The 13,916-nt window shown below is 38.8% G+C and overlaps 1 protein-coding gene across 1 annotated transcript; it reads right to left on the bottom strand.

Moving 5' to 3' along the window:
* Nucleotides 1–715: 715 nt before the first annotated feature.
* On the bottom strand, nt 716–4,832 carry chst1 (carbohydrate (keratan sulfate Gal-6) sulfotransferase 1). Its single transcript, XM_085460373.1, has 2 exons — nt 4,501–4,832; nt 716–2,894 (listed from the first exon to the last, which is right to left on the bottom strand). The coding sequence occupies exon 2, from the start codon at nt 2,846–2,848 to the stop codon at nt 1,562–1,564; it is 1,287 nt and encodes a 428-aa protein (XP_085316499.1). The 5' UTR covers nt 2,849–2,894; nt 4,501–4,832; the 3' UTR covers nt 716–1,561.
* Between the last annotated feature and the right edge of the window lie 9,084 nt (nt 4,833–13,916).

Here is a 13,916-nt window from a genome sequence, read left to right as displayed (position 1 = left end):
ACTGTGGGAGCATTTTCGATAGCTTTGCAGTTTGTGCCGGTTGGGGGTATAAAAACCATATTTGTAGCAGCGCTAATCGCCCAAGACACCATCGATATCAAATGGGTTATAATGTGTTTAATTTTACATCAAATATTGCTGCAATGACTTTATTTATTTACTTGGAATTCTTATTCGAATTGCATTACAACCAAATATCATCAGTTTTTGCTCTCCATAAATATATAAAATCACAAAAACTTCCACTTTAAGCTGATTGCAAGGTGGAGGGAAAAGTAATGCCACATGAATTTATATGCCTGTGGTGTACTGTACTTCTTTGACCTTCTCCCCTTAAGACAACTTGATGGAAACAGCGCATTCGCTGCTTCTTTAATGATCAAACAATTCGTCCGGAATTATGGACAGCATTTATTCTTTGTACGCCATCAAATGCAGACTTTGTTAATGTGGCTGTACGCCATAAACTGCCCACGCATCCTGGTAAAATTGGAAAGGCACAAACATATCTTCCTCAGTTATGAAAGTCATATCTGTAAATAAACATAGGAGCATCATGGACTGTCTAAGGAGCCGTGCTTTCGTTTTATTGAGAAAGAATCCAGGAGCTGTTCCTGCCCAAGCAATGTTTTCTGTTTTTATAAAGTCCTACTTATCAGGTGCCATCAAAACAAGTGTGTATGTTTTAAATGATGATTTAACGCTACCAATGGAGAACAGTGCCATAAACAATTTAATTAAAGAAAGAACAGGCTGTGTAAAATTTCACACTGCAAATAATTCAGATTCAATTGACTCGACATATTAAAACATAAATAAATTGATAAATAAAAATGGGGAAAACAATGGTTCTTCATAAGAATGCTCCAGTCTCTACATAGAGTCTGCGTTTTTTTAATGTTCTTGAGAATTAGCACATATTCTCTTACAGTAATGAAGATTTCAGCATTACCTTTTATTTGTGTGTGTTTGTGTATCGCAGATGGTTGTAAATCCTCTGATGAAACGCTCGTGACCTCCAATGGGATTCTGGTCCCTTTAACTTGAGAGCCTATTAATTGTCTGCAATTATCCTTTGAAAGCGTGGCATCTGTCAGAAGTATCTCTTCTCTTCCCTCATGGATAGAAATGCCATAGTGGTAAAGGTTGACTGCGACATTCACCATTTATTGCACAGTAGGATTTGTACAGTCAATCTTTTGCCATCACAGGGCTAAAAAAATGTCTCTTGCTCTCTTTTTTTGCCAAAGAACATCTTATTTTTCTCAAAACAACATCAACTTGCATACAGACAGCTGATGAAGACGGTACCGTCTGGATTCTACTGATGGACAAAACTAAATCATGGGACATTTGTAAACTAGCCTGTTTGATTACTTTGTATTTAAAATGTGCTGTTTGTAACATTGGGGAGTCATCCATAATTCCCTTGGTGCATTCAAAATCTTTAAAGTTTAGTGCAAATTTGAGGAAACAAAAATACAGAAATCAAACAAACAAAGGACCTTATAAGGCAACAATTATAAATATATCAAAAATAGTCATTAGAGAACTATCTTTGTTACAAAAATGGTACAAAAGTTTTGTCCTGTACCAGTGAGAGGGACATATTTTTCAGTTCCTCCACTGATTTCACAGCTTTGTATCCAAGCTGGTGAAGTACTTTTTGACACACAGTCTGTGTGTATTCCACCATATCAAAAGATAGTTTTAAGCGCCAGCTCTCTGCATTAGCTGCTGAGTCCCTCACCGTACCAAACTTGTGTTTTGCTGAAGGCTCATTGCTGCCCCGAGTGTTTGCATGTATCCAGTCTTCCACATTTTTATCCATAGGCAGCCCCAGAAAGTCATAGATCTCCTTTGTCTTAAGAAGAGGATTTTTCGCTAAATCCTCATATCGAACCAACATGTATTTCCCTTTCAGCCAGTAAGGATGGGTGAGACCAGTTGAAACAGAGCTGAGAAAGTCTTGACAGACAACCGTGAGCTGACTCAAGTCAAGATTATAGGGCCTTCTCCCTGTGGCCCGCCAAATACGCCACAGACGATATGTATCCCTAAATGTCTCAATCCGTGATGACAGGATACCGCGTGGGTCTCTGACGAGCTGAATCACTTTGATATTCAGACGTGGATCTTCAACCAAAGCACGCAGATCTCCAATCTCCGGCACTCGAACAATTTTGATTGCGACATGCCGCTTCTCGCGGCAGGCCTCTGTGGCTAAGGTCATATTGAGGGTTGCACATTTCTTAACACAGTCCCCTTCCTCCACATTAACATCAGCAGGCCCAAAGGCATCACATACAGGTTGCTGGCACAATGCGCGGCTGGCACCACGACGGAACAGTTTGTCTGTGGTGTGGTTCGTAGGTGTTGGCTTGATATAGCTCTCTAAGAAATACAGGTCACAACCGTACAGGCTACGCAGAAGGTCTCGACTGGCCCCCAACATCACACGGCGATCGGCAGCATTGCGGCTATGTGATAGACGTGGAATCAGCGTGGTCTGAACGTGATAAAGAGGTTCAAACAGATAGAAAACCTCTTGGTGCTGGTTGAGCAGCTGGCCAACGAAGGAGGATCCGCTACGCGTGGTGGCCAGGACCAATATGTGCGTTTTTCGTGTGGCATTGATGGAAAAGTAAGGGTAGTCATCACAGCCTCCACCACCTGCTGTCCCCCGCTCAAAGGGAGGTTCGGTCTCCTGGCCCCCCAGGCCACAGTTTTGGGGGCTGGGCAACGGGCACAGCTGAAAAGGCTTGGAGGTGAGTGTTCGGATGGCCGTGTACTGGATGGCAATGGAGGCCAAGGCCAGCAGAATCACTGCCTTCCAGGAACATTGCATGGCTGAACCACTTCATTTAGACACAGCGGTCCATGCCAGGTCCTCCCTGTGAACAAAGAATCTTTTTATTCTAGAAAGGATTTTCTGTATGGCATTGTAAATGTGCAAAAGCCCTCTGATGTTCATCTGTCTCCTTTTTAATCAAACACAATACTACATGGCAGATCACTTAAACATACAGATTTACAGCGTGCTGTCTATAGATGTATAAGATGGTAATGTAATGAAGTATATTACAATGAAATCTAATTTGAATATCACTATTAACAGCAGTACAACCTGCACTCCAGTTGATTTCGCTATTAAATCTTATGATTATGGCTCAGACAGAATTTCTTTTAGGGCTGTTGTTTAGAGCTTCAACATGAATTATCAAATATAATCCAACCCTTTTTCTTTTTGCATATGTAGCATAATTAAGGAAACTGTAACCTTTTGGTCCTAGAACCACAAAGAAAATACTGCTTGCGATGTGCTTATTTGACCCAACGATGACTCATTCCTAATCCTTCCGTTTGCCTCCTCTTTCTTGCTGCAGTTTAATTTTTGAAAATGAAAAAGTTTTTTTTAAAAGGTCTGAACTCATTATTTTCATTCCAGTTCTATCTGTTCCCAAAACACACAAAGCAGTCTGAAAGCCCAGACTACAGTATTTATATATGATGATCTTCTCTTTGTTTAAATAGCATTAAAAAAACAGCTTGTTCGAGTTGTGTATTTGTTGTTATTGGTTTATAAAAGTTATAGTCTTATAATAAGGCACACAACTCACTTCACCAAGTACTGCAGCACTTCCCATGCATCCTCCCTAATCTCTGTGTCTGTTCTATCATATCTGCATCTAATTCCCGGACCTTGTTTGGTCTGATTGGAGAATCTAAGCATTGCCCTTGTTGGAAAAGACAAAACAGTCTTATATAGCCAGCACAGACATAACAATACTTTCAAGATTTACTGCCAATGTCATGTCAAGGGGAACTGGTGATAGAACTGAAAGTAATACTGAATGTATTAATAAGAATCTGTCACATTAAGGTTTTACCTTTTAAGATACATTGTGATGGACTTGTGCATTGGCATGGGGAACTTAAACAGAAATAAAGACTAACCATCACCACTTCAGAAGCCATGCATGCATGAGAGTCTTGCCTCAGAAGCAGGATGTGGAGGAAAGACATTAAAATAGCAAGTCGAATTAAAATCACCCCCCCATTAAATGAAAAATAAGACGTATGTTATTCCAATGCACTGACACACTAGAGCTCTCTGCTTGTGTGCAGGGGCTGGAAATAATGACAGCTTACTGTTATACTCTTAACTGTAAAAAACTGCTTTCTCTGACCACCGATTTCAACATGACACGACTCATGCTTGCAGAGAGCACCGGCGCTTTCTTTTCATAGACATTTTAAATTTTAAAAAAGGGCCCAGTACACTGCAGCGGGAACAGGTTTGGCTTACTGAGATTTTCTGCGATGCAGACATCCTTACCAACGCTGCGCGATAAGGACAATATAGAACAAAACAGCCATCCCACCCAGCCCCAAGTGTTCAAAAATAACCATAGGTGTAAAAGAAATGTCGTGTTAATGTTCAGATTTTAGCGAGATAAAGTAATATTATGGAGTGCGTTCACACTTGTTTCCTTATACCTTGTTGGTAGTTGTAGTATTCTCATGATGTTCTGTGTGCCAATGGATCCCGGCTGGTTTCCATTAGTCCTCAAAACGTTTTCCACTGTGCGCTTCTTCTCGGTCAGGGGAGCATAAATGCGCCACTCACAAGCGTATATTCCATCCAACGCTGGAGCGTCGCTTTTAAGTTGAACGACTGGCTTCAGATAAACAAGAACAAACTGGGAGGGAAAAGTGCTGGATTAACGCTAAGGCGGCTGTGGTGTTTCTAAGAAGCCAGGCGGTGAAGACAACCGGGCTCTCCTTAAATGATGCGCAGAGGCTGAGTGTGTGAGGTACACAAGGACCGACTGTCTGGACCACCCCAAACCCCTCCCCTTTCCACCTGCCTCTCTCTTTCGCTCTCTCTCTCTCTCCCTAACACACACATGCACACACCCAACCTTATAGACGCAACACACACAATCGCCTTTCACGCCGCCAAATTGGTAGCGAGTTCATTATGATTCTATCAGCCATGTCATTTAAATTATATATGTAATAGACTGGTTTTATCATGATATTCATCATGAGTCAGAGTTAGGTACACAATGAAACTGTGGTGTTGGAATTCAGTCGATTTTTTGTAAACTGGTGTAATGCAAACAATGTTAAACCAATTAAAAGGGCGAATCACTTTATTACCAAATAAAGAAATACTACCTATCAAAGCTTTTCTGAAAAAAATGATGCGTGTGATTGACTTGTTATGCCTGCAGCTGCCAGAAGGGGGAGCTCTGGCCAAGATGCCTCATTCTCAAAGCAGCTGCTGAAAGAGCATCATGGTGTTGGTGCAACTTTAATAAATTATCCCCTATTTCAGGAATGAAATGAGTATTTATGTTCTTAAACTATTGGAAACATACTGGCTGAATATTAGGAATGTTTTGAAAACTTTATTTAGGTTTTTGTGACTGCTAGCATGTTGTTAAACAGCTAACTAAGCCAAGTCCTCTGCTGGGTCGTAGCACAGAATGTCATAGGCAATAATATGTACAAAACATACTCTGTGCTTTTTGATTGTTTTGTGTTCAGACACACATAAAGGGTGCAAGGTTTCCAATGTGTGTGTGCCTGAATGGGGCTTATTATCTTTTACTATTTTTCTATGTAATTGATGTGTTTTTAGTTTGTTTATAATAGCTTTTTTTAAGAAAAAGGGGGGGGAAATAGAAAGAATAAGTTGACATTATTTTAAAGTTTCATGATCTTATCTTTATTTATAGACTATTTTCATACGTTTTTACTTGCTATATTTGATTTCACCTAAATAAAAGTAAAAAAGGGTACATGACACCATACACTGTATGATGTTTACTTATTTCCGACAGAGAAAGTTAAAGGAAAGAAAAAAAGATTACTATTGTCCTGGAGCTGCAGAATTAAATGTGCAACACTGTTAAAATGTTCCAAAGTGAGAGAACTTTTGTATGTGTGTAAATATTTCTAAACATAACCTTTGTCAACAAAGCTGCTGAAAAACAGGCATTGTGTCTGAGGATCTTCATGGATTTATTCCATTTTCAGGGTCTAATAAATGCAAATATTTGATTAGCATGGAATTACATATTTGAACCTTGTCTTTTGTTCTTGAGCTTTATGGAACTCCTCAGGTTTGTTTAGTTCACTTATTGTTATTTTGTTGAGCTTTGTTGAGCTGAGAACTTTTCCTGCTGGTGCTCAGAAAATAACAAGCTGAACATCCTTAAAACAAACAAACTCATCATGTACTCCAGGAGGCAAAGACAGGTCCGCTCTTCTCTCTTTATAAATGGAAAACAGGTGGAATCTCTTTTCACCTTCAGGTTTCTGGGCACCCACATTTCTGATGATCCCACTTGGACTTACAACACCAATCCCCTGGTAAAGAAGCAACTGTCCTGAGGAAGAATAACGTGGACCAGAAGCTGCTGCTGGCCTTCTACTCAGTGGAGAGCATGCTCTACTGCCTGGGTGATTGGTACACAGGGGCCACTACTGAGAACAGGAAGGCTACAGAAAGGGTAATTAACATCGCCCCCCAAATCATTGGGTGCCCTCTGCCACCCCTGGAGGCTATCGCCAGATCCTCCTGTTTCAGGAAATCCAGGGCCATAATAGGTGACCCCTTGCACCCCACCCACCACCTGTTTGACCCGCTGCCCTCTGGTCGGTGCCTCGGATCAATCAGGTCCAACACCTTCAGACTCACTAACAGCTTCTTCCCCTGGGCCATTCGGACTGTTAACAAATACTATTTCCCCACACCCCACCAGTGCCAACCCACCTCACCAGTCTGAGCCATGGTCTGAGTAACTCCTATCACTCATATGGACTATTCAGACCAAACCTTTTCTTTCCACTGCTTCCAAGCACTTATAATGTGTGCCTTTCTCTTACGTTTTCATATATCCCTCTTGTTTGTATGCATTTCTCTTGTTTGCTATTTATTCCTGCCACCTTAATATTTTATTCCAGCACAGTTGGTGTGCAGCACCCACAATTTTGCTACACATGTACAATGACAATAAAGGGCTTTTCTATTCTATTCTATTCTATTCTATTCTATTCTATTCTACATGTCAAATTCTCGCTAAAATTATTTATGAAAAAAGAAGTTTGCCTTTGACATAAACTTGTCACATCAGCGTTACTGCCTGGGGCTCTGTGATTTTGCAAAGCTCTGTCTCCAGGGTATCTGCATTCCACTTGATAAAGAACTGGGTGTGGTGATAATGAACATGATATGAGTTTAAAAAGAGCACAGTGGGTGTTAAAAGGAAGCAGATCTGAAAAACTGTGAAAGAAACATTGAAAATAATAATGAAAAAAAAAGTGAATATTGTTAATGAAAGGACTTCAGGAAGGAGGCTACTGCCACCCAATTAAAAATGAGGGCACTTTTTGAAAGTTTGCTGCCTGAATGTTCAACACTATGTCTGGGACAAAGTATTCCTCCCCATTACTGACCAAGTTTTATAAGCACCTACAGGGAACATCCACTGGATAATTTCACTGCTACTGTTGTTGTGAAATGTCCAAATTCACAAGTTTACTTTGGGTTTTTCCAGTCTGCACAGTGACCAGTTATTTGGCTTTTACAAAAAAGACTGTGTGTGTTAATAGTGTAGACTGTCTTTATGTACAATTTGACTTGAATGAGAATTTAATGTCATAAATCTTGGTAATATTAGAAGCTGTTTTGTTTTTGTTTGTTTTTTTTAACTTCATGTTACCTCAAAGTGGGTCAGTGAGGGATGGAGCCTAAACCAGCATTAGGTGAGATGCCATTGCCAGGTCATCACAGGGATAATGTAGAATATCAGTGTTATGGTCACATTCACACATTACATGGACCAGTCTTCAATTAGGGGTTGACCTTTACATGAACATTTCTGTTAAACACACAGTCTTTAGACAGTCTTGAGATTTTTGCATAACAATTATAAAATATTCATTATCAGTTGCTTGGATCTATGGTAAATGGCCTGTATTTATATAGCGCTTTACTAGTCCCTAAGGACCCCAAAGCGCTTTACATATCCAGTCATCCACCCATTCACACACTGGTGGTGGCAAGCTACATTGTAGCCACAGCTGCCCTGGGCCGCACTGACAGAGGCAAGGCTGCCGGACACTGGCGCCACCGGGCCCTCTGACCACCACCAGTAGGCAACGGGTGAAGTGTCTTGCCCAAGGACACAACGACTGAGACCGTCCAAGCCGGGGCTCGAACCAGCAACCTTCCGATTACAAGGCAAACTCCCAACTCTTGAGCCACGATCGCCAGGATCTAAGCATCTAAATATCATCTAAGCATGAACAGAACAGAAATAAAATATCTATTTTATATTTTCCTTTTCAAAATAAAATCAAACACATGCACATAAACGTGGAACACAAGTCCAGCAATTGTGATCCAGTAATGGCAACACGGCAGACAAGGCTGGACTACATCATGAGGGGACCATCTTTAAGTAATAAAACTATATTTTATTTATGGTTCTAGTAAACACACTATTGGGATCATGGCTCGAGGGGAATTGGTTTCACATTTTGCTGAAAGATGACACTGAGGTAATTAAAATATCTAAAGTGGCATTGTGCCAGAGACACAAAGATTTACCCTGAAATGCTGGAGACCTTAGATGTTAATGAGCTGTCACTGCAGATATCTTCCAAATTAAATTTTTACATAGATGTGAAAAAGATGAAAAAAAAATGCCTTCATTCATAAACTGCACAAAAGGTTGATTAACAGCGACTCCTGAAATGACAGATATAAGTTTTTGTCCACTTTGAATGGAAGAAGATGTGACAGTGGCACAAGTTAAACACGGGACTTCCGCTGTGTTGGACCACTACTGGAAATCAGAATTTAGGTTAAAATATATTAATTCACTGTAATTATGTTAATAAGGGACACACACACACACACACACACACACACACACACACACACAAACAAAACTTTAATCAAGCAATCTAACAATGTGCGTCTTCTTTTTCTGATGAGGTTAGGCAGTGTCAAAGCAACATTTTCATTTTTTATTTTAAACTACAGTGAGAATTACACACATTACAAATCTCCAACTTTTATGACTTCTGATTTTTCAGGTATTTGTGGTAATATACGTATATATTTTTAATTTAATTATCCAGTGAACAGATTCAGTAAAGTGTGTGCATTTAATTCATCAAAAATGAAACAACCACATTTGAAAAATAAAACCTATACACGGTTTAGCTTAACATAGCTCCATCAATTGCATTTACATGAGAAAGCTCTGAATCATTTACTATAATAAAAAAAAAACAAAAATGAAAATTTAAATACAGAAAAACTTAATATATATTTCTAATTAACGTAAACAGACTGTATTGAAATGAAATCCCATGATATGGTAGTAGGTTAGTATATTATATTATCAAAAAATGCATGGGAATATGAATTCCATATGTTAGTATATACAAAATAGTTTGTGCAGAAACTTTGCATTTGATCCTGTTTTATCCTTTAGAATAAAACAAGAAATTTACATACTTTGTATTTATTTATGTTGGCAAAAACACTCATCTTCCCTAATGGTTACAACTATTTACCATCTGAAGCAATCGTTTGCTCCAGCAGGTCTTTGATTTCATCTCTCTCTGTGCATGTTTGTGGTCACATTTATTTGCCCTTTATTGGATGCTCTGTAAAGCTTTTCTTGTATTGTCTCAATCTTATAGATGAAAGCCCCCTGCATGTGCTTAAATCTGTGCACAGGGAGGCGAGGGAAGCAGCAGCTATACAGCTCTGATTCCATGGCTGTCCCCTTAGCGTCCATGTCAATGAACTCAGCTTGTGGAAGCCTTGTCATAGGGGACTCACTCCCACACTGAAGCTGTACAGCTGCTGCAGAGCGATAGCCTTTCCGCACATTATCACGTGAGGCTATTCTTCTTGAGCACACTATGAAAGGATTTGTAACAGATTCATAACACGCCAGGCTAAATAATGTGTGAATGGGGGGTACTGGCTTTGTTCTTCTCTCCATCATCTTTATGCCAGTATGCACGTAGTGACAGAAGCTTGGTTTTGGTGCCTGCCATTTTTCATTCACAACTTGGAGCTCTGTGCACGAGGATTTCAAGGGATTGTCTTGTTCTCATATACAAAATAGGGGGAGGCAGATCACACAGCATCTTGAAGTTTGAAAAAAACAAAACCTGTGGACTACTTCTATTGATACAGCATCTCACAACTATTTTTATTTGATACAACACTGCTTTTTGTGTTTTCTGCATTTATTATAGTTGATATTTTTATCCTTCTCAACACACAGAGATGCCAATTGGTGTAAAAAAACCAAACCAAAACAACAACAAAAAAACCCCCCTCAAACCAGAAGTTTACATTTTAGAGTAGCAACATTTCCCCCAACAGCATCATAATGATCTTCTGAGACAGCCACTCATAAGGAACACAGTCATTAATTGAGCTGTACATAATCTATAAAATTGAATTAAATTGAAAACTCAAGCCCCATCAGTTTTTACTCATACTGTCCCACCTGTGCTGTTACGTACGCTATAAAACTTAGTGCATACATTGTGTCCAAAATTCTTTCCAATCTCTGATTCGAGCAATGTGAAATGTTGACCTAATAACAAAACTTAACCTTGAAAACAATTAATGAAACAGTAATAAGGAACCTAATAAATTATAGTGCTGAAGATCAAGCAATATGATTCAGAGACACAGATAACTGTAGCTTCCTTAGCTTTGTGAGGTGTTACCGAGATCAAGAATTAATTTCATCTTGGACTTTATCACAAGCCAATCGTAGGGGGAAAAAAGAGCACTGATTTGTGTTTGAGTCATTCAGTCATGCTTGTCAGATTCATTTGAGTGAGCAAAAAAGCAAGCTGAGGGAGCATTGGTGATCTGTGAATGCACACAAACCAGCAGGCTGAGTGCAACCCCACTGCATAACCATACCACTTTGTTCTCCAACCTCTACTCCTACATCTGTCTACCCGCATGTCCATCTGTGCCAACAGCATCATTTCAGGTGTTCTCACCTCACTGTATAGCTTTGCTTAACATATATATGTGTGCAATTTTGCCTGCTCACCAGTTTAGACACTAAAAATGTAACTAACTGTCAGAATCATGAATTAAATACATGCACATTGCACCTGGAAAGTATTCACAGACCTTTTTCATTTCACTTGTTTTGCATTTTGTCATGTTACAGCCTTATTCCAGAATGGATTAAATTGATTTTTCACCTCAAAATTTTACTCACAATAACCCAGTCCATTTGGGAATAAGGCTTTATTATGAAATACATGAAATCAGTACTAAATAAGTGCATCCGGAAAGTCATACTTTCTGGATGCACTATATTTAAATCTGAAGCACTTATAATTTGAACGAAGATGTCTCATTACAATCTTAAAATAGCCTCTGTAGAGTAATAGACTGATAATGTTTTGTACTATCATTATAATTTTAGTCATTCTTCCCATTGTAGCCTAATGCTGTTCCAGAGTTGATTATTATTTTTTTCAGTGCTTGTAACTGTGGTTTCCAATTACACTTTCACCTAATTACATGGCTGCTTGAGACTCGGATGATGCAATTACTGTGTGTTTCAGAAATCTGGATGGAATGTTCTAATTGCTATATGTGTAAGTGAAGTGAGTTCTTTCTTTCCTCCTTTTGATACAAATCTTTTGAAATGAAAGCTCTAAGTGCCTACTGTGCAATTAGACAAACTTTACACAAATTATATTGTGGCTTGGTAGATTTTCTTACTTACTACAGCATGTTGCCAAAGTTGGTCATCCCTATTTATGCTGATTGATTGAATAAGTAAATGACCTGAAAAAGGCTCCTCCAGCACCAGTGGCACTATTTTATGTTCTTCAGGCTGCTTGAAATTCCAACTAGGCAGTTGTCCCTCAGGATGAGCTTTATTCAGTGTAAACCCACAGAGCTGTGGCTGTCGTTCTCCTGTGCTGGATCTTTTGTCAAAGGTCTATTTAATCAAATAGAAACCATATATCCCATCTCTCCATGCATCCATTTGTAGTGATAAGCTACTACATAGCCTTAGCAAAAATAAAAATCTTAGATTTGAAACATACACACCATGACTGTGCAGGAGCACACATTTAACTACAATGTGACTTTGCTTATTTGAAAGCTGCTCTCTGCCTCTTTCAGGTAATGATGTAAATCACACTACAGACAATATATTATATTTAAAAGATTCTTTCCTTTTAAGGCAATAGCATTTGTAAAGTGCTACGAAGCAAGATAGAGTTTAATTAAAACCAATGGAGTTTTTCATTTTCACCTATGGTACTGGAATCAGTGATTAATATGTTGCCTAAATAATGGTGTTTCGAGCCTGGGTGCTATTAATGATCTGTTCAGCAGTAGCATTAGTTCTTAGGGGTGCAACTATTATGCCTCCAGTCTTAGAAGTAAGAAGTTACTAAAATATTTTTTATGAGTACTCCACAGTCAATTTTCTTTATATATTAATACAAATTGGCATTATTAATGGCTAATGGATCTAGTCTATTAAATTTCAATGCTATTGCATATTTCTGCATGACAGTTGCATCAAGAACAGCATTCCAGTCATGTGCCAAGATATTCATTATGAAAATCACAAAACCTGGATATCTCATTACAACTCAATCACCTAATATAAATCCTGCACAAACTACTCTGACAGGTATAAAGTTGGAATAACTTCTGTAATAACTTCCTGTATTTCTGCAGTACCACTAATAATTCAGATTTGGATACTTCGACCTCCTATAATGACCTGATACACACTTTTCAATGAGTTTGTTTGTTTACATTTAAATTTGAGGAATAAAGCATATGGTTACTATTAATCTATTTATTAACTCACCCTTAGCAGTTCTAATTTTAAATTTCCATTTGTATGTAAAGTTACATGTGAAAAACCTGCATTGCAGTTAATATAATAAATATTTAAAGACAAATAAAAATCAAATGACTAATAAAGCCAATTACTAGTTTTACAACAGTATTTTGACCCTTATGGCTTATTGTATTATTTGTGTGCTTGTCTGCTACAATTTTCTCTGATCCCTTTTTGTGATTGATGTTGAGAACATATTTCTGAATAATCAGTGACCAACACATAAGTCATTGGTTATGATTATACGTCCTAGACAGGAACACCAAAGAGTTGTGATCTGTGAAGACTTGAACTGAATTTGGACTTGACTTTATATAAACTTCAAAATATTGCAAGGCCCACAACAAAGTACAGTGGGGCAAAAAAGTATTTAGTCAGCCACCGATTGTGCAAGTTCCCCCACCTAAAATGATGACAGAGGTCAGTAATTTGCACCAGAGGTACACTTCAACTGTGAGAGACAGAATGTGAAAAAAAATCCATGAATCCACATGGTAGGATTTGTAAAGAATTTATTCGTAAATCAGGGTGGAAAATAAGTATTTGGTCAATAACAAAAATACAATTCAATACTTTGTAACATAACCTTTGTTGGCAATAACAGAGGTCAAACGTTTACTATAGGTCTTTACCAGGTTTGCACACACAGTAGCTGGTATTTTGGCCCATTCCTCCATGCAGATCTTCTTGAGAGCAGTGATGTTTTGGGGCTGTCGCCGAGCAACACGGACTTTCAACTCCCGCCACAGATTTTCTATGGGGTTGAGGTCTGGAGACTGGCTAGGCCACTCCAGGACTTTCAAATGCTTCTTACGGAGCCACTCCTTTGTTGCCCGGGCGGTGTGTTTTGGATCATTGTCATGTTGGAAGACCCAGCCTCGTTTCATCTTCAAAGTTCTCACTGATGGAAGGAGGTTTTGGCTCAAAATCTCACGATACATGGCCCCATTCATTCTGTCCTTA

Source organism: Copadichromis virginalis, linkage group LG1 (genome assembly GCF_057382275.1).
Source record: "Copadichromis virginalis isolate Kocher_CV1m ecotype Utaka linkage group LG1, C_Virginalis_male_GT1.1, whole genome shotgun sequence".
NCBI classification, from domain to species: Eukaryota; Metazoa; Chordata; class Actinopteri; order Cichliformes; family Cichlidae; genus Copadichromis; species Copadichromis virginalis.
The sequence above is the reverse complement of the archived record's forward strand: the minus strand, read 5'-3'. Positions and strand labels throughout refer to the sequence as shown.

Bases quoted from the DNA above. Each gene is read 5' to 3' on its own strand.
- chst1 (XM_085460373.1), bottom strand. From the start codon at position 2,848: ATGCAATGTTCCTGGAAGGCAGTGATTCTGCTGGCCTTGGCCTCCATT.